General features: G+C 36.3%; 1 protein-coding gene across 1 annotated transcript in view; it reads right to left on the bottom strand.

The window, feature by feature from the left end:
• The window catches only part of HPSE2 (heparanase 2 (inactive)), a 563,834-nt gene that overhangs the window by 216,798 nt on the left and 322,930 nt on the right, over window positions 1–24,106 (bottom strand). The window contains 1 exon segment of the mRNA XM_032491126.1: window positions 4,503–4,676. Coding sequence (XP_032347017.1) covers window positions 4,503–4,676 — 174 coding nt within the window.

The raw sequence follows: 24,106 nt of genomic DNA, 5'->3' as shown, positions 1-24,106 counted from the left end.
TAAAATAAGCTATACACTGGGAGAAAATATTTGCAAATCATATGTTTGGTAAAGATCTTGCATCCAGAATATATTTAAAACTCTTACTACTGAATAATATGGTAACCGAATTAAAAGGACAAAAGATTTGAGGAAACATTTCACCAAAGAAGATGTAATGGCTGATAAGCACATGAAAAGATGCTCAATATCACTTGTCATTAGGGAAGTGCTAATTAAAACCATATTAAGATACTACTTCAAACCCAATAAAATGGCTGTAATCAAAAAGATAGACATTAACAAGTATTTCCAACGATGCAGAAAAACTGTAGTCTTCATACATTGCTAGGGAAAATATTAATTGGTAAAGCGACTTTGGAAAATAGTTTGGTAGTTTGTTAAAAAAAAAAAAAAACATGAATTTATCTTACAAACTAGCAACTCCACTCCCCTCCCAGGTATCTTCCTAAGAGAAATGAAAGCATATATCTACACAAAGACTTGATGTGAATATTTATAGCAGCATTATTTATCATAGCCAAAAAAGTAGAAACAATCCAAATTGTTTCTGTCATCTGGTGAATGGAAAAGCAAAATGTGGTATACACACACACACACACACACACACACACACACACACATGTATCATACATTGGAATACTATTCAGCAATCAAAAGGAATTTACTTTTACATGCTACAACATGGATACACCTCAAAAAGATGCTAAATGAAAGAAGTTAGATGCAAAAGACAACATATTGTGTGATTCCAGTTATATGAAATATCCATAAAAGATGAATCCATAAAGACGAAAAGCAGATTAATGTTCCCTGAGACTGGGAATGGTTACAGAGAGCGACTGAAAACTAGCATGACGGATCTTTTTGGAGTTATGGAAATGTTCTAAAATTGAACTGTGGAGGTGGTTGTGCAAGTCTATAAATTTACTAAAAGCACAAGGGTATGTATGTAGGTGGAAGTCTGTGCAGAAAGAATAGAGATAAAGGTGATGAAGGTGAGAAGCAGGCAAGGAGAAGGAAAGGAGAAAAGTTACCAGGTAAAGAAACTCTGTATGTTTTCTCATCTTCCCTTCTCCTCCTCTTTTCCCCTCTTCTTCTTTAATCATCAAACTCTATTCTATGAAAATACAGTTCTCTAAAGCTCTTGGCTATGATCTAGCCACATAAACAATTGGCAATGTGTTTGAAGAGGGTTGCTCAGTCCTGTGTTTGGCCTTCACAAGGCTAGAACTGTTCTATATACAAAATATACACAATGAAAATGTATAAATGGCTATACATAAATACATCATGCATTTATCCACAAAAACAGACTAAAAACTTAATAAATATTGAGTTAATGAATGAATAAATAAAGCTGGGCTGCCAGAATCATCATCGCTAAGGGACTAAATTATGTAATTGTCAGAAATTTGATTTTATGAAATTTCTCAGTAGATATCAGGTTCCAGGGAACTGAGTCATATAACTAATATCATAAAGAGTAATTGGTGAATGTATGGGTCAAGTGTAGGTATGAATGTATGACACTGATTCAGTAATTAATTACAACCACTTTTATTTGTTCACAGAAGTGAGCAGATCTATTTGGGGAAACAATTTGGGGAGCCATTCATAATGTAGTGTTCAATTAGAGATGCTGCATTATCTTCAGAAAATTTCTGTTAAGGATAGCCATCTAAAGAATAAACACCATCTCCTTGGAACAGAATTGGACTAGAGTCAATTTACATTTCCAAGATTTGACTCCCATCTTCAAAATTCTCCCAGTTATTCCTTACTTTAGATTAATCAATGACTAATAGAATGCAAATAATTACAATCATCATCTAGCATTAATCAAATATAGTTTATAATTTATGACATTTAAGGAAACATTTTATATCTATAGAACATAGTTGTTAAAAATCTTGTATCAAGAAAGTCATTCTTTCATGAACTTTGACATCCTAAATTTTCTGAATCTTCACCTCTTGCACTGGGTATACCTTGCTTTTGTACTCTGTAGCCCACATTATTCACTGATTTCAAAGGAGGAAAATAAGTAAGTTAGTCACTTGAAGTTTAGCCACCCTAGGAGAAACAATCAAAGAAATGTCTATTTTAGTTTTTCCAATGCTAGATTTGCTCTAGAGATAAAGTACTTATTAACAGGATGTTGGTACATGAGAGGATGAGTGATGAGAGGACAAGTGATAAGAGAACTGACTCCCTGAATCTGGATAATGATCAAACTATTACATCTGTCCAAAAAGATAAGGTTACAAAGAAGAAAATGGATAAAAGATTAGAGAGACCCGTCCAGGCGAGGAGGATGACCAGATAATTTTTGAGGGGGAAGGGCCTGAATACCCAATACAGAATAGTTGTGAACAGAATACACCAGATATTTTAGGGGATATGATGCTAGGATGAGAAAACTATCAGTAGTTGTAAAATGAATTAGAAGAAGCAGCAAAATAAATCTTCAAACCCTAAATGATATGTTGAGTTGGGTAGACTATTAAGTCATATCAAAAAACAGAAACGCAGTTTTTAAAATAAAAGGAAGCGGGGAGGGAACAGATCAACTCTAATCTTCTTGACTACAGACTCAAAAATCATCTACCTCTACCTAGATAGAAATGCTCACAAGAACATTCCAGATACTTTTCATTTTAATGAATTTTTAAATTCATAGATTTGGCTATTTCCCTATAGATTCTTATCTATATCCCTACCTATTTTCTTATCTATGACTGTGCCTTTTCACCTCCTCAGAAATGATTCTTTGTTTTTGTTAAGCCCTGAAGAGACACTTAAAAAGATGAGAATCAAGTGCTATGTGGCTACGGTAACTAAACAACATTTAAAAATGTAATTAATTCCACCTCTAAACTGTTTAGCATAATTTGGGGGAAGGATGGAAAGTGGCAAACTCTCAGTTATTTGGAACAGACAGATGTAAACAGAAAGAAACAGAAACTCTATCCACCCACCCCCACCAACAAATCATTTCCATTATACCAATAAAAGATTTACCTAGTTGAATAAGCTCCCAAATTCAGAGATGACAAAAACCCTGGAGGAAGTATTCGCATCAACCACTTATAAGAAAGTTTTAATTGCTTTGAGCTTATCTACAATCAGCAGAGTGTTTTGTTTGTTTGTTTGTTTTCCAAATGAGTTTTATTTAGAAACATTTTAGGCAGAGCATACATTCTCCAGCTCACCAGAGGCTCTACCACCCATTCTCAACATAATACCTAATTGGTCCCTCATGACAGGCATAATGCCATTTGGGGAATGCATTGTTTGAAGAATATTTTGCTATGTTTGGGGAAGAGAGCTAAGCTGGGTGGAGTCTGATATTGTAGCAGAGTAAGGTTACATGAGGTGGCTATGGGTAGACAACATAAAATATCAAAGAATGTCAAGGAGCATGAAATAGAAACTGGGAGAGGGAGGGATCAGTAAAGGGCTTTGCCTACTACACAATAATTTTGCCTAGTTCCAAGCTGATTACACCACTCTTGCTTTTTTTCTAGAATGTATGACACCTAGGCTGGTTGGGAAGATGAAAATCTTAGGCTACCATACTTATGCCCGCTATAGCCAAATTATCTTCTGTTCACTTTAGGTCTCCATTTGGTCCCTAACTTTCCCCCAATTTCCCCTACTCTAGGAAAAGAAAAGAGAGCTACATTCTGGTTAATGGCTATTGATAGAAAAAAGAACACTTGTTCTTATAAAATCCACATTCCTTGCTACCTTATGAGAACTTCAAATTCTAAACTGCATAAATACATACACACATACACTTCAATGATTAAACAGGACTGGCTACATAATTTGCAGGACCTCATGCAAAATGAATATCTGGGTCCCCTTGTTAAAAAATTAAGATGGTGATAGCCGAGCATTAAGCCAAGTATGAGTCTCTTCTAAGCATGGGATCCTATGTGACTGACTTCACAGACTGCACACCCCTGGAACGAACCCTGGTTAAATGATTTAAGAAATGCTGTGTTAAAAAATGTTATACAGATTTCATTGCAGCAGGACTTCTCAGAGCCTTTTATATGCTAATGTGCATTGTGAACCTTCAAGAGGTACATGCAGACCAGTCCCCAAATACACTTGACCAAACTCTTCTGAATTATTATAAAGGTAACTTTGTAGGACCACTGTTCCATAGAACATACATTGTAAAATGCAGCTCAGGCTATGAGGATAGGTTGTATCTGGTTTAACATCAATTTGTTAATCATAATCAATTTGGCATTTCCTCTATATTTGGAATGAAGTAACTAGAGATAACTACAGATCAAATGATGTGGATTGACTAAATCTATTGTTCAACTATTTGGTCTTTTACTATTTGGAAGGTAAACTCAGAAGTCAAACAATCCAGACGTTTTCTGGGCCACTGTATTAAAGATGTCTGAGACTATATCCTAGGCCAACTTATTTTTTACCCTTTATCTTGTCAGTTCAGAAGAAATAGCATCTTTACTTACCATTACCTAGTTCCCAAGAAATGTTGTACTTTTTGCTGGCACTGTACTTCAGCAGACTCAGGGCACTAGAACTGTTCCAGGAGTTATTGGGATTGCGACGTAGTGCATTTAGAGCAAATATCAGGTGGAGTCCAGAGCAATCAGCAAAGTTATAAAGTTTGTCTAGAGACCTGGCTGGGAAGAAGGAGAGAAAGGCTTGTAACTTTCAAATCAACATCCTCAAAAAGGAAAATATTAGCTACTACAAAAAGCATTTCTATGAGCTTCCTGCTAATAGGAATTGAACAGAGAGGCTTCCAAAAGGACTATTACCTTTTGGTTCAGAGTATATTTCAAGGTGATTTCAGAAAGCAGCACACACAATTTGAGATAAAGGTGGTAAACTGGCAACTAAGTCTAGTCCACAGAATATTTTGTTAACAACAACAAAAAAAACTGAAATGCTAACATTGAAAAATGAGAAGATATTACAAAAGTAGCTAGATTTCTAGCTTTTCTTGAAAAATCACACAATCTGGCACTGTTGGATCTGTATTTATGAAATGATAGGAACAGTGTCAGGAGATAAGGCCAGGAAAGATGACTGGCTGGGGAGTCTTAGAAAATAACTCAGTCTAACAGCACTCCCAAAAAAAATTTCACTCAATTCCACACTTCTATTATTTCTGAGAATGGAAATACCATAACCAATGATAGAAATATGTTCATTGTTAGGTTGATCCCAGGTACCATGAATGCTGTTCACCAAGTTCCATTCTACTCCTTCACGTTTATTTGCCACCATTCTGGCTCTGGCTCTCATCTCCACTTGCATAAATTATCACAACAATGTAATTGCCTCTCTATTTCTAGATTCTTCCCATCCTGCCAGATTCATCTTTCCCCAATCACTTCCATCAGTTTCATTTACCCCTCAAAACCTTAGTGGATTTTCAAGACCTTTACTTTCTTTATTTCAAGGCCTCTACAACTCAACTATAATTTTTCAGCCTATTCTATTATTGTCAATGAATTCTTTGTAGGTGTATCCAATTCTATTTGTTACAGAATCCCCTGCCCCACTGGGCCTTTGCTCTGATTATCCTCATTTGTCATGACTTTTTCTTCTCTTTTAAACATAACCAGATCTTACTTGTTTTTTTTAGACAGTGTTTCCCAAAGTACGGATGACATGACTTTAAGTGGTACACATATTGAAAAAAGTTTTAGGTTAATAATTATGTATAGGGGTTCACATTATCCTAGTATTCATTATCCAGGTTCGTAGAGCAGGATTTCTCAAAGGGAATATGGAACACCAGGTGGGGTTCCACAAGATGTCATTAGGGGGTTCTGCAAAAGATGATGCAAAGTGACAAAGGTACCCCATCAGCAGTAGGTCTTTTAGAACTATAAGGTAGGACTGTAATCATTTAATTGAATCCATTATCAGTTTTTGAAGTGGGATATAGGGTTTCTGCCATTTTCATCTTTGTATGTGCATAAGGAAGTGCTTTTTAAGCAGCATCAAGAAAAAGGACAGAAATTGTCTCATTTCAGTTGAAAAGAAAATCCATAGGAACTTATCTCATATTGAACCCAGAATCAAGTAACTAAGCAACAGAAAGAAAAGGCATAGGTTTCACATTAAAGAAATCAACTTATTTATTTTAGTTTCAAAATAGCAATTAAAATTAAAATGCATTTATAGGCCAATTAAAGTGATCATGAAACCAACACATGTGTATACTAATTTTGTAATTATCTACCTAAGCCTGACTATGCCACTCAGTCAGAAAATGGTTTTTTATAAACTCTTATAGAAAATGTCTTAGGCTACAATTTTATTCATATTGCTTTGATATATAATTTTAGTAAGCTTACTATTCAACACTGTTCATTTATTTTCATGTTGAAAACCACATTAAATTCATAAACTTTTAAAAAATAAACCTGACAAGCCTATCTTTAGAAGAATTATATCCCATTTTGGCTTAAACCAGTTACTTTAAAAAAACATATGTTTGCCTTGTAAGTTTCAAATTCATGAAAAGAAAAAAAAAAAGGATTAATCTCAAGAAAGAAAGTTAACTACGTGTTTTTTCCCCCCCTTTTCTAGAAAGGCTGTCTAAAAGTCATTTTTAGTTTTAAATAGGAGGGAAAAAAACCTGTTGCAACTTACCTTGTACTACATACCATACCTCAACAGCATTTATACGATAAAAATTTGTGATAATGCTTTTAGACCTACTTGGGTAAGGTACAAAAAAAATCTAGTAGGAAATTTTTCACAGGAAAAAGCGAAGTTTCTTCTATCTATACCACTGATCTACATTGAAGTTGGTATCCTTTGTGGGGAGGGGGAACCTACAAAAGAATAGGCTAAGATGTTGTCCAAACTAAACAGATTCTCAGGAAAATATCATGCTATTTGAAAGACATTGGATTATAATACTTACAACTAAATGATCACACTAACATACTATGAGCTTTAGATGTAAATTTTATCTAGAAGTTCCCTGAGATTTGAGAATATTTCAAATCTTTCTCTGATATAAAAAGTTTGAGAGGGCTGTCCTAGAGTTAAAGGATGCTTAGGAAAATAAAAGTAATCTTTACACCAAAATATTCACTGTTGAACCAAGACCTGACATAAAAATTCCTTCCTCTTGGCAATATCCTCACCAATCAATTCAATGATTCAATTTCTCCAATATAATGCAAACCCAGTATAAATCTTTTGGAAAGCTATGTTGCAAATCTGAGCAAAAGAGGCAGGGTTTAATGAGATCAATGAAAATAATGTATGATAATTGCTCAAATCACATGCAAATCCACTAACAAATAAGAATGTAGAATAATTAGATCAGTTACCTGAACAAAAGAAAACTCACAAGGGTGATAACAAAATAGGTTGCTCAGAAAATAATTTGAATATTAAAAGATCAAATGAGGTCTATTTTGATGTCTTTAATATTTATGATTGTGCTATAAAAGTTAAATTATTTTATCAGAAAAATACTCAGTATCCAATTAAATATCATTCTGTTCAATTTGTTCATAATTGCAGTAACAGTTTATAATTTGTTAAGTTTATAATGAAATATACTTACTTTCATAATTTTTAATTTTACTTATGAATCAAAACCCTAATCAAACTTTTGCATCAAAACTTCATACAAATGATATTCTCTTTAGGTAGATTGAGTCCCTTTAAAGTGGCCTTTTTCTAGATCTGATTGTTTTCATATAGTGAGGATATCCTGTGTTTGCTTCATGTATATTGGAAAAACAAATATATATCAAACACAAAAGCAATCAAATCTGTGATTTCATGGATTTACTGGTTTAAGACAAGGCAAAAGGCATTTACAAAAGAAATGTCAGTATAATGAAAATGTGGAGAAATAACAATATAGATGGTTTGTTAACACAGCAGAAACTGAGAACTAGAGTGCTAGAAGTTTGAGAAATACTTTGTTAAGGATAAGTTTAAGAACTGCCTTCTCTGTGAAGCCATTCTTCTGTGAATACACCAATTTCCCTACAGTGACCTCAAATTAACCTTCTTTAAACTCAACATCTCTATCATTTGTTGGCATCTGAGTGCCTTGTGACATCTCCTGTGACATTGCCTTACCTTGGGATTTACCTCTTGATTTAGTCACTTGTCCAGAGTGAATGGTTTACTTCCCCAGTTAAACTGTCAACTTCCTTAAGGCAGGTACTGTATCTCATTATGTCTTTCAGAGCATCTATCAAGAACAATTTCCTGCCTCAAAATCATGCTGAGGAATTCTCACAGCCCAAATTCTGTTTGTTGTATTAAAATGGTCTAGTAAGAAACTGAAAGGTCCTAATGAGAGATCTGTGTAATAGCTATTATTGCTAGTTCAAGAAATGTACTCAGAGTTACCTGAAAATTATGTATATTTGAATACAGAGCATTTAGTAGATGCTCAACAAATGTAATCTTCCTCAGAATATCTGTAGTCAGGTGCCATCCAAGCAAGCAGATATTAAAAGACAACTTTCTACTCTCTCCACCAGAGGGTGCCAATGCCTCTATATCCTCTATTCAGGTTGCCTTGGCATCTCAGGAATATAATGCTAAGGAGCCTTGCCTAGCAGGCCGCTTGAAAATGAGGAGCTGGGCCTGAGAGAGATGGAAGAGATAGGTTTTGGAGTCATCTATAAAGTGCTGATAGTAGATGCCATGAAAGTTCTTGAGAGTTCTAAAGTACAAAATGACTGAGGACAAAATCTTCAGAAATGTCCACATATAAAGATTGGGAAGGAGGGAAAAAAGGACAGAGAAGGAGAAGAGTCAGAAATGTATTCTTAAGGAACCCAAAATAAGACAGTTTCAAGGAGGTACTGGTCAATGCCAGTAGGTGTTGGTGAGAAATTGAGGAGAAAGGGAGAAAGAAGAAGAAAAGTATTATGGTTAATCAGAAAAATGAGGTTAGAGACTAGATTTAGGTTGAGGTGTGAAGTTAAAGAATGAGTGGTAGAGAAAAAATAATCAAATTTGGTACATTGAACTAACTTCTTGAAGTTCTGTGACAACCAAAGGAAGACAGAAACAAAAGAGAAACTAGAGTAGTACCAGAGTTAGGTTAAATTAAAAAAAAAAAAAAATCAAGATCCAAGACCATGATCTGTCAAAAGTCATTTCTTCAACAAGGCTAATCTCAGCTTTATATTTCAAAAGGAGAAGATCAATGAATTCACTCTAAGATATAAATGATAGTCATTTACTTTAGTTTCCTCAGGACATGACACTTTAAAAACAAAATAGATAAACAATCCAACATACAAAAAATAGGCCTCCTGCTAATCTAAGCAACTAGGTGGCTAGAATTTTGAGTAGGATTCATTCACTTATTCAACAAATATTTATTGAGTACCTGCTGTATGCCAGGCAACATCATAGTCTCTAGGGTTAAAGCCATGAACAAATCAGAAAACAGGTCCTTGCCCCATGAAGTTTACCTTTAATGTAGCTGCAGTGGGGGTCAGTGGGGTCCCTAAAACAGGGTAGGGGATAGTAGAACCAATGAAGGTGGTAGTGGTATTTTAAATAAGGCTCACTGATAATGTAACATTTGAACAGAGACCCCAGTGGAAGTTAGGAAGCAAGTCAGAGGGTTATCTATGGAAAGAATTCCAGGCAGAGGGTATAGTAAAGGCAAAGGCCTGAGACAGGTATGACACTGATGATTGTAAAAAACAGCAGTGGGGCCGGTGTGGCTGCCTCAGGATGAATGAAAGGGAGAGCAGTAGAAGATGAGGTCAGAGAGACAGCAGGGCTGGATTGTGTAGGGCCTTACTGGTCTTTGTAAAGACTTTGGCTTTTATCTTGAATGACACAGGAAACCACTGAATGGTTTTGAAAGTGACCAGATTCATATTCTAAAATCATCACCCTGGATGAGCTAAAAAGAGACTGCAGGGGGAACAGAGGGCAAAGGTGAAAGCAAAGAAACTAGCAAGCTGCTATAATAGTAATTCAGGCTAAAGCTCATAGAGGCTTGGACCAGGGTGGTAGCAGTAGAGTGGTGGATGTGGTTGGGTTCCTGGGATGTTTAAATAATAGAACTGATTAAGATTTGCAAAGACTAGATATGGGGTATTAGGGGAAAAGAGTGAAGGAAAACTCAAGCTTTTGACTTGAGCAACAGAAAGATGAACTTGACATTTAAGAAGGAAATGTAGAAGATGGGGGGGGTGGAAGGCAAAGCTCAGAATTTTGGTTTTGGATACATTAAGTTTGAGATAACTAATTGACATATAAGTAAAGACTTTGAGTGGTCAGACTATACAGACCAAGAATTAAGGGGAGAGATTTTGACTGAAGATATAAATCTTAACTAAACAAAGTATTTTGAAAGGTTAAGAGAAGTACAAAGCTATAAAGGAGGGAGAATGGAAATGTCATAGGGATTTTCTGATTTACAGATAACCACTGTCTTCAAAGCAGCCTATACCAGCCCTTCCCCCTGCTCCCTTTTCTTTTGAGCACCCAAAGGTTTCTTGTTTCTCACCCTCCTTGTCTCCCTCTCTAGGATTAGCTTCTCTCTTTTTCATCCTGTTTTTATTTCCCAAAGTAACAGCTACCCTACCCCACCTCCAACTCTTTGACAGAAATAACTAATATTTATATAATAATTTATTTATATAATAATAAGATAATTTACATAATCTTATGTAAAGTGCTGTATAAATAAAACTCTTAGTTGGGGCCTCATCCCTCACCTTCCAAACTGATAGCCACCTCTAAACTCCTCTTCTGTAGAAATTATGGAGCCATAAGTGTCACCTGGGAATTAAATAGTGATTTGCTAAGTAATTTCGGCTTCCAATTGTGCTTCCCCAGAATTCTGTCAAGATGAGGCATTAACTCAATTCCTAGGAAGTCATCCCAGTATTAACCCTACCCCAAACAGGCCCCTGTCCATTAAGTGCTTTTTTTCTAGGGGGTGGGGAAGCAGGAGGCAGTTGCCTCAGAGGACATCAAAGTATCAACTGAGCTGTGTTCAAGTATGTCCCATAGTAGGTCAATCATACCTTAATACAGTTATTTAAAAATGTCTCCAGCTAATGTCATGCTTAATGTCAGAAACTAAACACTTTCTCCCTCCAGATAAGCTTTCTCAGAAGTGTATAAGGATCAAGAACAAGAATTTTGACTGAAATGTTGTTTACAGTAACAATAAATTAGAAACAACCCAAATGTCCATCAATGAGAACTGATAAGTAGTTTAAAGAAGATGAACCAGACGTACATGTATTAGAAGAGGAACATCTCAAAAAACATAATGTGGAGTAAAAAAAGTGAGATGCAGTATGATACTCTTTACACAAATTGTTAAAACACACAAAAATATTATACATTCATTATGGAAATACACTATATGTTTATACAATATACTATAGAGACACATATGTGTCCTACGCATATAGTACAAAAGAAAAATGAGGAGAAATGTAAATTAAAAATACAGTGGTTAGTGGCTACCTCTATGTTGAGATGGAGGGCAATGGGATTAGAGAACATTCAGATGGGCTTTAATGATACCTGAAAAGTTGGCTTTCTTAAAAAAAAAAAAAGGATTTGAAGCACGTATGTCCATATATACTCATTAATCTTAAAAAGTTATTAGTGGGTAGATGAGCATTTTTTCAGTATTCTCTATACTTCTTTGTCTAGTTTTTTGTTTTCTTCTTAATAAACGTACTAAAAAGAAAAAGGCTGTAACACATTTTAATGAGGAAGGTTGCCCCTGGGAAGAGGGGCTAGGATAGGCGGTGATGAGAGGAGAAGGAGCAGGAGACTACTGCTTCTCATCATAAGCTCCTCTGTACTATTTGATTTGTTACCTTGTCTATTTACAACTATAATAAAAAATATTATTTTTAATGATATTGATCTTATACTAGATAAGTTTGAGGACCACTTCACAGATTTTAAATTCTTTGATGTCTTGCTCTTATTTGTCCTGGTGTCCTTGAGTCTAGGTGCAGTGCCCAGCACACCATGCGGCTACGTATATATTTATTGTTTGCAGTATTTTACTTCCTGAAGATTATAGTTCATCCTGTTATCTCAGTTTTCTAATTATTGGTCACAAATTTACTTCTTAGACACATCATTTAACTCTATGGTACTTCAGATTCCTTAATTTTCAGGTATCAATAATAATACCTCTTTTGCCTACCTTCCAAGGCTATTTTAAATTTCAAATAAGAAAATGGATATAAATTTTCTTGAAAACTATAAAGCATATATGAATTGAAGAAATGTAGATCACTGAAAGACTGGGAAGCATTCTCAAGAGATCATGTCATCACCTTAATGTCCACAGTCCATCTTTTTCCAGAACACGTCAGTAATAATAAAAAAACAAAAAGCTTACTTTCATACATGTGTGTTGAAGCCTCTGAATATGGCTTGTTGTTCTGGTGGGATGAAGGCAGAAGCGGCGATTGTCATATTTTGGTTTAGGGACAATGTGGAAACTGGCTTCTTTAGTCATAAAAACATTTTCTTAGGAAGATATTTCTTAAAATATCATGGTGACATACTAACTAGTTTTTTGGCAAAGGTCCCACTGAGCCAGTGATAAATCTTACTGTATGGCACTAAGAAGTAGAACACTTCCTGTTTTACTTAAAAACATTTTGGCTCTAGGATAGACCCAGCTCTCCCATGAGTGAGGGGATTGGGAGCTTAATAATGCAGAGAAGAGAAATGTTTACACACAGATATGGCACATCTCTCCAAAGACTGTGATTTAATGGGGAACAATAAAGAGCTGGACTGGGAAAGGAGGGACAGAGTTATGGAAAAAGGTCACCAAATACTTGTTGGTACTGAATTACTCATTTGGGTATTGAGCGTACCCAAAGATGAGGCATGGATCTTGCTTTCAAAGGAATTTATAGGCTGAGATACAGTAACTCAGATACAACCACATTATCAACACAGGATAGAAAAATGAGACAGGAACATATGCACTAGTCATGTTGATCACATAGAAAAGCCACACTTTTATACTATATTATTTCTCTTTTGGATGTGAAGGTGGAATGTAGTTGCCAAGCCTGAAGAGTCTTTGTCCAGAAAGGGCATAGAGAGAGAAGTCTCTTTGCTTAAGCCACTGAAACAGTGATTAGAGCACATACTTGCTGATTTCTATCTCAAAGTGCCCACGAGGCCAAGGGGCCTCTCATGGTTACAGGAGTTCTCAGTTTATAATGTTCTTGTGTCCCAAAGACTCATTTGTCAGTCAGTTATGGGAAACTTGGTACGTATTTCCACAAATAAAAACAAAGGCACAAATGGGAGTCACTTCTTTAGACTGGACAAGAATGGCTGTACAAACCCATTCTGAATAAAAAGCTATAATACTAATGGTATAACAAAGTCTGATCCCTATGTGTACTATCTGTATGTGTGTTTTGAATTTGAATTATAGATTCTAGAATCCCCTTTCCTGAATACATCCCTTCAGACACTCTCATCTGCTAGTATTGAACATGAATATTTACTGACTTTAAGCAATGACTCGGTGTGTATGTGAACCATGAAACATGCCACTCAGAAATCCTGCTACAGGAGGTATAACTGGTTATTGACTCCAGTTGCTCCCCTTTCTCATTCACCACTGTGTTCATGCTGAGGCCACACTTCCCATGAGCTGTTCCCAGTAACTGACTGAACATGATGGCCAAAGAGATTAAGGCAAGTCTATTCTAGCAGGTTGCAGGACTCCTGCAGACAAATTTGGCTTGAGGACTCTCCATCAGCCTGACAGAACCTTTTTCAGAACTGTGCTATATAGCTCAAGTCTCCCAACTTATTCTTCGTTTCTTCTCCCCACAAACATTAGACTAGCCTGGAAACTTTCTTTTCTTTGGCCAACTCCCCCAGCCCCCAATCAATTTCTGGCACATCTAATCCTATCTTTGTATCTGCTTCTTGGCATACTTGAACTACTGGAAATGACAGAATGGTCAAAGAAAGCAGGCAGTAATATGGGGATTTGGGACTAGCTCGCTAACTACCCATCTTGAGTGGTAGTAAAGATTTCAGTGGTGGTGAGTTAAGAAAACAATAGGTAGAGGGAGGCAGCTGCAATAATTTAACAGATGTGGGGGGTGGGGGGTGTCTACAAAGACTGCATAGTTATAGATTACTGCAAAATTGTACTGAGGCGCTGAAGAAAAATAATGAGAAACTGAGGGCTGTTAACAAGCAACAAATAGCTAAGTGTGAGAGCCAGAAAACTTCTGTGATAGAAGAGCAGACATAGCTAAGCGGAAGACTGAAGATGTGATAGAGTTACAGAGCTTCAGAGACATTTGAACACTCAGTCAAGACAGGTTTCGTTGTGGTAATATCAGGGCTCTGGTTGGAAAACCCAAGCATCATGAAATATGAGACGGGGGCATATGGATGGATGCCCCAGATGTTGGAGCTGAAAACCCCTCTGAACCCCCCAGAGCTTACAAGGTGGCCCACCCTAGTAATAGGGAGCACTTGCCCTGTGTTGGAAAATGCTTCAGAAGCCTCTCCTTGCAAGATATCAGGTGCCCCCTCAGGACCTGCCCTGCCCTCTCTTCTAGCTGCAAGGCTGATGACTAGGACTAAAGCCCAGCATTACCCAGTTAATGAAATGAGGAAACTATGCAGCCAAGGAATTGTGAGAATTCGCTAGTATGTATCAACAGGAGCTGAGGATGTACTTCTGAGACTGGATTTTGAAGATGCCTGATCAAGGGCCTTATTAATATATCCATTACAGCATGGTCACTTCCTTCTGTCTTTTGTTTCTCCCTGTACCAACAGCCAGGATAACTCAGGCATTTCTACTTTTTTCAACATGGCCATTACTTTTTTCTAGGCTTCTGAAGACATCTTGGCAGCAAGTTTGCCCCATCCCCTTGTATCCTTGCTGGGTGTTAAATCCCATGTCCCAGGAAAGAACCCCCCCAAGTCAATGAATTCTTGATTATTCAGCCTTACATCCTGGGCCCTTGCATCGTCTTTAATGACAACTGTCCCAATTATTCTGGTCTAGACACCTTTAGGATATACACTAATGAACTCTCTTGTAGTTTGTAATCCTCTGATCTAAACCCCAATTTGTTTATACAAATTTCAGATCAGATAATCCTCATAAGACTTTAAAACCTCCTCTGGAAAGACACATTTTGGCAATATATATTAAAAGCTTTAAAAAAGTATATACCCTTTGAATCAAAAATGACTTCTAAACATTTCCTCTGAGGAAATACACAGAACTGCATACAAACTACGTAAGAATGTTCATCACAGCTTTGTTTAAAGGCAGAGAAAGAGAGACAGAGAGAATCTGACTGTGACTAGCTACATTTCCAACAAAAGGAGAGTGAATAAACAAGGTAAAATTCAAAAAAATGCATCACAGAAAAATATTTTTGACATGGGAAAAATATTATACTGCTAAGTGAAAAACAGCAGGCTGCAAAACAATAAATATAATACTGTTGTTGTTAAAAAAAAATCACCACAACAAACATTTCTGTGCTTTAAAAGTTTTCTGCATTGGCTGCAATTTGGGCTTTTGTCTTATTATAACCTTAATGGAGATCTTTTAGATTAAAATTAACATCAGGGAATTTGAATCATCTTTTGGGTAAACATACATATACCTATACATACATAAATGCATTTATTCTATTCTGGCCCTTAATTGTTCTCAGCTTTCACTGTAAATATTTGTGTGCACACATATGTATATGTGTATATGTGTACATAAAGGCAGAGAAGGCATTAAAGACCACAATAGAAAATAACAAAATATTTGAACATTGGTTTCCTGATCAACTTTTACAGTTCTCCTTGGAAAGGCCAATATATTTAAGAGGAAAAAATCCTGTCTTGCTCACATATAAAGCAGTGTTGTTGATTCAAGAAAGCAGAAGCTAGAGAGTCACAGCTATTAAATCAACACCACCAACAATCACCAAAACAAAATATAGAACGATGTGTAAATGACTGTGTCGGCTATCTCTCTCTCTTCTTGGCACTTGTCTATATTATTAGTGTGTGTTAGCATGTGGGAGAAACCTCCTAGGTCAGCTGCACAATCAAATCAAGACTCTGATGGAGGCTCTCAAGAGGTTCCCACTCATCCCAACCCCCACTCACCCGATAACTGCATCCTCCTTTCTTTTAGCCCTGGTGAGGCGTGGGCCCCGGTCAGGGGAAAGCAGCAGGGCAGATGCTACAGTTTTAAGTGAAATCAGGTGTTGCCTTGCCTGAAGTGAGATCTGGAAAATGTCAGTCCTTAAGTAACAGTTATTGGCAGCTGGATGCTCAGCCTTCCCCACTGGGCTCAGCCTTCCCTTTCCCTGCAAGAATTATTTAGGCTTTTCCTTTTCCTCCCACATTGCCCCAATCGCCTTCATCTCCTCTTTAGAGATCACTGAATGAGAATTCCCATTTTGTAGATATTCACCTGACATGATTCTAAGTGTGCTGGGAATGGGAAGGTTTTTGGTAATAGAACATACAAGTGTCAATAAAACACTCTATGGTATTGTTGATGACTTAGACTTCTACCTGTGGAGGAAAGATAAAAGATTTCTTGGAGGAGTGGGGAGGAATGATTGAGTCCTGACTTTCTTTTCTCCATATGTTGAGAGCTACAGGCAGAAACATAGCACACAAGTTTGATAAAGTCAAAGCATCAAATGGAGCGGACAGAACATTCTTTGGGTTTCTTTTCTTTTTCTTCTGCTAGGTCAGTCTGGAACTACTCCATCAAAGAATTGCAATCCACACTGCAGAAACACACATGTGCACATGCACAGACAATATATGATCATCTTTATTTTATTTGGTTGATTTGCATAATATGTCTCAGCACTTTCTGGGGTTGAATCAAGTAACAATAGAGGAGGTCTGGCAATCTCATCTTAACTAGAGTGTGGCTCCTTTTGGGGAGACAGCCCGACACTTACTCAAGAGGACCTGGATTAAATGTGATCACTATGTGTACAGGGTCAGCACCAGTGATTCTCTAGCTGGGACAAATGCAGTCTGTGATGAGACTCAACAATTCTGAGTTTAGTTGGTGAGTTAAGACCAAATCAGAGGAATAGCCCCAGAACTTAAAATTCTGAAAAACTAAGCAACAATTCTACAAAAAGACTCCCTGGACTATGAGCCATGGATAAAACCAAAAAATGCTTTATCACCCCATCTCTCTTCACCTAATACTCTTTCAAGGTAATCTGATCCATCCCAATGGCTTTACATACCTATATGCTAATAATTCAGGCCCAAATTTAAATCTCCAATCCAGGGTTCATCTAAACTCCAGACTGTCATCTCTAATCTGAATGATCCACAGGCATTTCAAATGATACTTAAACTCATCAGCTACCCTGATAGACATTTCTTTTTTTATATTCCCTGAATTGATGAATGAATGAATGTCATAGTCATTTGTTAGTAATCCTGGAAATTATCCTAGGCTCCTCCTTTTCTATGATCAAGATGATCAAATTCATCTTCTAAACTTTCCCAGATTTTCCCTATCTCAGTCCAAATCACCTCTATCCTAATTCAGGCCACTGTATCATGTACACAAATAACTACCACAGCTACCCATTTAGCACCCTTGAACTCCATCTCCATACTACAGCCCAGAGAACTTTCTAAAGAGGAGATCTACACATCACCTATTCTTGTAGTAATATTCTTGTCGAACATATTTAAACAGAATCTAATCATAAGGAAACAATAAGACAAATTCAGATTTAAGTTCATTGTACAAGAAAACTGTCTGGACTCTTAAAAATGTAAATGTCACAAAAGACAAAACATAATTGGGAAACTAGTTCTGGATTAAAGAAGACTAAAGAGACAGGATAACTAAATATAAGCATGATTCTTGTTTAGATGCAGGATTGAGGGAGAGGGAGTGCTAATAGCTACTACCATGGACATTATTGGGAAAATTAGGAAAAATTAGGATATGAAATTATACATTAGATTATACTGAATCAATAAAATCAAGTTTCTTTGGTATTGTAATGGTATTGTGGTTATGCAGGAGAAAGCTCTTGTTCCTAGGAGATCTATGCTAAGGTATTTAGGGGGAAAATGTCATGATGTTAGCAACTCACTTTCAAACAATTCAGCAAAAGCTTACATAGACAGATGGATAGATGACAGAGAGAAAGAAAGCAAATGTGGCAAAATGTAAACAATTAATGAATCTAGTCTTTCAATTTTCCTTCAAATTTTAAATTTTTCAAAATAAAAAGTTATGGAGGGAAAAAAAAAAGAGTATTTCTAGTCACCACTGCCAAACTATTCTTCCAGTAGTTATTTTCCATGTTTCTCAAATCCTTGAATTTCTTGGATATTAAAAAAAAAATGGTATGGAGGTCATTAAGGTTGAGCTATCAAAGCCATTTACTCTCATCACCTGCACGTTGGGCAGGCTTAATTCCCAAGTACACTAATGCAAGTTAATAATTCAAGACTTAAAAGCTATACATAGAAGTGGTTAGGTAGTTCAACAGACAAAATGAATTCTAGCCAGCCATTTTTTTTCACATCAAAGAATATAAGCAATACAGACAATTACAAGCAGACTCTCATTGAATACCCATAATAATCAAATGAGATACTTAGCTTCATTTTAGAGATGAGAAAACCAAGAGAAAACCAAACTGAAGTATATCCTTGACGTTTGTAACTGTTCAACATATGAAGTACATTATTATGTTTTATAAGAAGTTTTCAAAGAGTAAACATGTTAACCTTTTAAAACAAGATGTTTGAATCTTTTTTTATAGCATTATTAATTTCTATTTGTCATTTATATTATAGCTTTATTCTGCCTCACAACAAAAAACCCTGTTACAATCCTTGTTGCATTTAGGATAGCAGCCTGAAGGTTCTTTATGAAGGAGTCCCTGTCTCCCTATCCTTCCTCTTCCCTTGCACATCCCCTTTTTACTCTCTTTGCTACAGTCATACTTAAGTATTTGTACTTTCTTGAAACATAGGTTCTCTCATGCCACCAGATTTCCTGGTGGTGATGGTTTAAATCAGGGGGAATACGATGTGGCTCTTCATACCACAGGTAAGCCTAATGTAAGCATATCAGGCACAAGAACACCCAAGACCAAATCTACACAAAGAGGGGGTCAGGAGATAAGGATTCTGCTTCCAGTATGAATCCTGAAACTCAACTCAACTTCCTTATCTTCACTGAGCTTCAATTTATTCATCTATAAAAGGAGGTGGTTAAACAAGGTGATTGCCAATGTCCATATGCTCTTTGCTCTCAGTATCCATGAATCTATGAAGCTGCTCTAGAGAAAATACAAGGAAACAAGAAGTTGTGAAAGTCAAATAGAAGATAAAGTTCTAAATCACAGTCAGATTTAATGGACTGCACTGATGATATAACAGAAATCCAAAGGGTGTCATCTTTGAGATTATATCAAGTTACATATGAAAATCTAAATAATATGGTGAAACATATGTGAAGTGAGAGATTAATTTTAAGATTCAGTATGAGATTTAGCTCTACTTTGGTTACCAGGGTTCATCCTAGAAAGATAAAGATGGTTCAACATATATGCAAATCAATCAATGTGATACACCACATCAACATAAGAAAGGACAAAAATCACATGATCATCTCAGTAGATGCAGAAAAAGCATTCAACAAAATTCAACACACATTTGATAAAAACTCTTACCAAAGTAGGTTGAGAGGGAACATATCTCAACATAAAAAAAGCTATTTATGACAAACCCACAGCCAAAATAATACTCAGCAGTGAAGAGTTGAAAGCCTTCCCACTAAAATCTGGAAAAAGACAAGGATGCTCACTCTCACCATTTATATTCCGTATAGTATTGGAAGTCCCAGCTATAACAATTAGACAAGAAAAAGAAATAAAAGAGATCCAAATTGGAAAAGAAGAGGTAAAATTGTCACAATATGCAGATGACATGATATTATACACATAGAAAACCCTAAAGACTCCACACAAAAACTACTAGAGCAGATAAAAGAATTTGGCAAGGTAGTGGGATACAAGATTAACATACAGAAGTCTCCTTTCTTTACACTAACAATGAAATATCAGAAAAGAAAAGAAGCAATCCCTTTTAAAATTGCATCAAAAAAAGAAAATACCTAGGAATAAATCTGACCAAGGATTGAAAGGCTTATACACAGAGAACTACAAAGTATTAATTAAGGAAACTAGAGATGACTTAAAGAAATGGAAAGATATCCAATTCTCTTGGATTAGAAGAATCAATATTGTTATAATGGCCATACTACCCAAAGCAATGTACAGATTTAATGCAATCCATATCAAATTACCCAGAACATTTTCACAGAACGTTTATTAGATTATTAGAACAAATAATCCTGAAATTTACATAGAATCACAGAAGACCCAGAATTGCCAAAGCAATACTGAAGAAAAAGAATGAACCTGGAAGAACAACCTCCCAGACTTTAGATTATCCTACAGAGCTACAGTAATCAAAACAGCATGGTATTGGTACAAAAACAGACATATGGATCAGAGGAACAGAACTGAGAACCCAAAAATAAACCCACACACCTAAGATCAATTAATCTTCAACAAAGGAGGCAAGAATATACAATGGAGAAAAGACAGTCTCTTCAACAAGTGGTGCTGGGAAAACTGGACAGCAGCATATTAATCAATGAAATTAGAACACTCCCTCACACCACACACAAAAAGTAAACTTAAAGTGGCTTAAAGGCTTAAACATAAGATGACACTATAAACTTCCTAGAAGAAAACATAGACAGAACATTTTCTGACATCAATGTTAGCAATGTTCTCTTAGGGCAGTCTACCCAGGCCATAGAAATAAAAGCAAAAACAACAACAACAACAACAACAACAACAAATGGGTCCTAGTTAAACTTATAAGCTTTTGCACATCAAAGGAAACCATAAGCATAACAAAAAGACAACGTACAGAATGGGAGAAAATATTTGCAAGTAATAGGACTGACAAGAACTTAATATTTCCAGAATATAGAAACAGCTCATACAACTTAATAACAAAAACACAAACAACCCAATCCAAAATGAGCAGAAGACGTAAACAAGCAATTCTCCAGTGAAGACATACAAATGGCCAATAGGCACATGAAAAAATGCTCGATATTGCTAATTATCAGAGAAATGCAAATCGAAACTACAGTGAGGTATTGTTACTTCACACCAGTCAGAATGTCCATCATTCAAAAGTCCACAAACAATAAATACTGGAGACGGTGTGGAGAAAAGGAAACCCTCCTACACTGTTGATGGGAATGTACTTTGGTGCAGCCATTATGGAAAACAGTATGGAGATTCCTCAAAAAATTAAAAATAGACTTACCATATGATCCAGCAATCCCATTCCTGGGCATATATCAGGAGGGAACTCTAATTCGAAAGGATATATGCACCCCAGTGCTCATAAGCAGCGCTATTTATAATAGCCAAGACATGAAAGCAACCTAAATATCTATCAGATGCATGGGTACAAATTGGCTTATATCAGTAAAAATAATTAAGGAAAAGCAGAAATTAACAGGCTTTTTTACTTTAGAACTTTCACTCTGAGTGTGGCAGGGAAGATGGATTTGGGGGCTGGAAAGCAGGGTAGGGCTAGAGAGAGAAATAGAATATATGAAATTATTTCAATACTATAGACAACAGTTAGACTTTTGATTGGTTAGATAGAGAAGATGGAAGAATAGAAGATGTTTCCAAGTTTTCAGTGAGAAAGGGGTTGTGACTGATAATACATTTGAAACAAACAAAATTTTTAAACTTCTCAGAAAATTCCTTCACGTTATTCAAATGTCTCTTTTTCAGCGAAGCCATCTTTCGCAGGAATTAAAAATGGCATGATCAGTGCACCATTTTCTTTTCCTGGGCATACATGAGGACATTTGCTGGATTCCCTCGCAGCTAAGGGTGGGAGCATGTGACTTGATTTTGGCAAAAGTGAATATGAGCAAGAGTGATGTGTCACTTCCAAAACAAGTTACTTATTGGCTACTGATCCACCCTCCATCTCTCTGCGCCTAGACATTATATATCAATGTGGCAGCATCACAATATGGAGGAAGCCTGGAATCCTGATCCCTGGATGGAGTGATGAATCACCTATATTAGACTCCCTCTGAACAAAAAGTAAACTTTTGTTGGGCTAAACCACTGATATCTGAACTTATTATCACAGCATATCATAACCTATCTTGATTAATACACCTTCCCTGACCACCATTTCTAAAATTTTCTCTGCTTCCCCATACACATACAAAAAATCCCTGAACACACACACACATACACTGACACACTTCCTATCTTGCTCTTTCTTCTCATTGGCAACTTGTCACTCTATAACCTACAATGCATTTTAAATATTTATCTTATTATCTGACTTCTTCAGTAGAATGTAAACTCTATGAGGGAAGGGATTGGTGTGTGTTTGGTTCATTATTATAACCTCAGTGATACAGTGTTTGGAATACGGTGGGCACTCAATAGATATTTGTTGAATGAATAACTAAAAAGACTGGTAAGTTTAATTCTGTCTGGAAAACAGACCTTCAAGTGGAGAGGTAAGAAATCAAACTACAATGTAGGCTAAAAATGCCTTGGCCAACTGATGGGGAACTCTGAAGCTGCCTGTCAGAGTTGCCTTGCATCAGACCGAAATGGTTCGGCCTTTATATTCCAACTCCATTTAGTCACTAATGTGAGCTGCCCTGAGAAGAGCTGACCTTGGGAGAGGCAGAGCCTGAAGGAACTGACAGCTGGAGGTTGCTGTTTGCTGACTTCATTCCCCACATCTGGGCAGCAAGTAATTCTTTGAAGGGAAATCTGAGCAATACATCTCTATATCTACCACAAATGAGGAAAGAAGAGAAGGCTAACAGCTAAGATCGTCAGATTTAGCAAATACAAATAATGCTATTGCATTAATGTAAGCATGTTCCATTAACATTTGGGACATATTTATGCTAAAATTGTTCAGTATTTATTTGAAATTCAAATTTAAATGGGGATCCTGTATTTTATCTGGCAGCTCTACTAAGGGCTGAGTCTCAAAGTAAAGCCACAGTTGTCAGGTGAGACGTAAGTGGAATTTTCAAGAAGATATAAGAGGAAGTCATAGAATGATCCAAGAACCAAGATGAAATAATTGCAGTAAGATCCAAGGAAGAAGGTGATTTTCAAAATAAGGTGATATAATATCAAAACTTGAAAAGTAAAGAAGATAGATAAGGGAAGATAAAGACTGAGAATTACTGCAGTGACTCAGAGGCTAGAGATATAAAAGCTTAAAAAAGGAATGGATTCTAATGTCAAATGACTGGCAGAGCATAGCTGAAATATTTGGAGGATGGGGGAAGAGGGGCGGTGAGGTATGTCGAATTAGCTGTGGTAGGGCATGCCTTGCCACAAGATGGCACTCATAGTTCCTCTTTTTCTCAGTTTCTATCAATAAACATTTTGAATAAAATTTTATTGTCATAGAACAAAGAGAATACCTTATGTTAGACAACTTACATATAACCTTGTGTTTCATGTTCCTATCATTTTCTCTCAGCTTATCATTGTTTTTCCCTTTAGAATATGAAGACACAACGAATGCTAGAATTGAGGAGAGGGGTGGAGGAAGGCATTAGAACCTGGAAGAAAGAGTAAATGTAATGCTACTGCAGACACTGAGTACAAAGCCTTAACAAAATGCATCTGGATTGGCCATCAGATGAAGATAGATAAGCTTCAAGAAAATTAATACAGGTGGAAATAGAAGCAGACTACTTAGTGTCAAGGACTCATAATGTACTGAGAAAGTATATAAACTGTGTGTTTAGCCCATCAGCTATGAAAGATAGGAAAGAAGATAGGTGGACTTTTTCCTTATAAGTAATTCCTTCCCAAAACGTTTTGTTTGCTTTATTTGTAAATTTAAAATACTTTACCAAAAATATCTGTTAAATGGCAGCTGACTTCACATAACAAATATCTCTACAAAGCGAATATATTTG

The sequence above is a fragment of the Camelus ferus genome, chromosome 11 (assembly GCF_009834535.1).
Source record: "Camelus ferus isolate YT-003-E chromosome 11, BCGSAC_Cfer_1.0, whole genome shotgun sequence".
NCBI classification, from domain to species: Eukaryota; Metazoa; Chordata; class Mammalia; order Artiodactyla; family Camelidae; genus Camelus; species Camelus ferus.
Note: the sequence above shows the minus strand (reverse complement) of the source record. Positions and strands in the feature narration are given on the sequence as shown.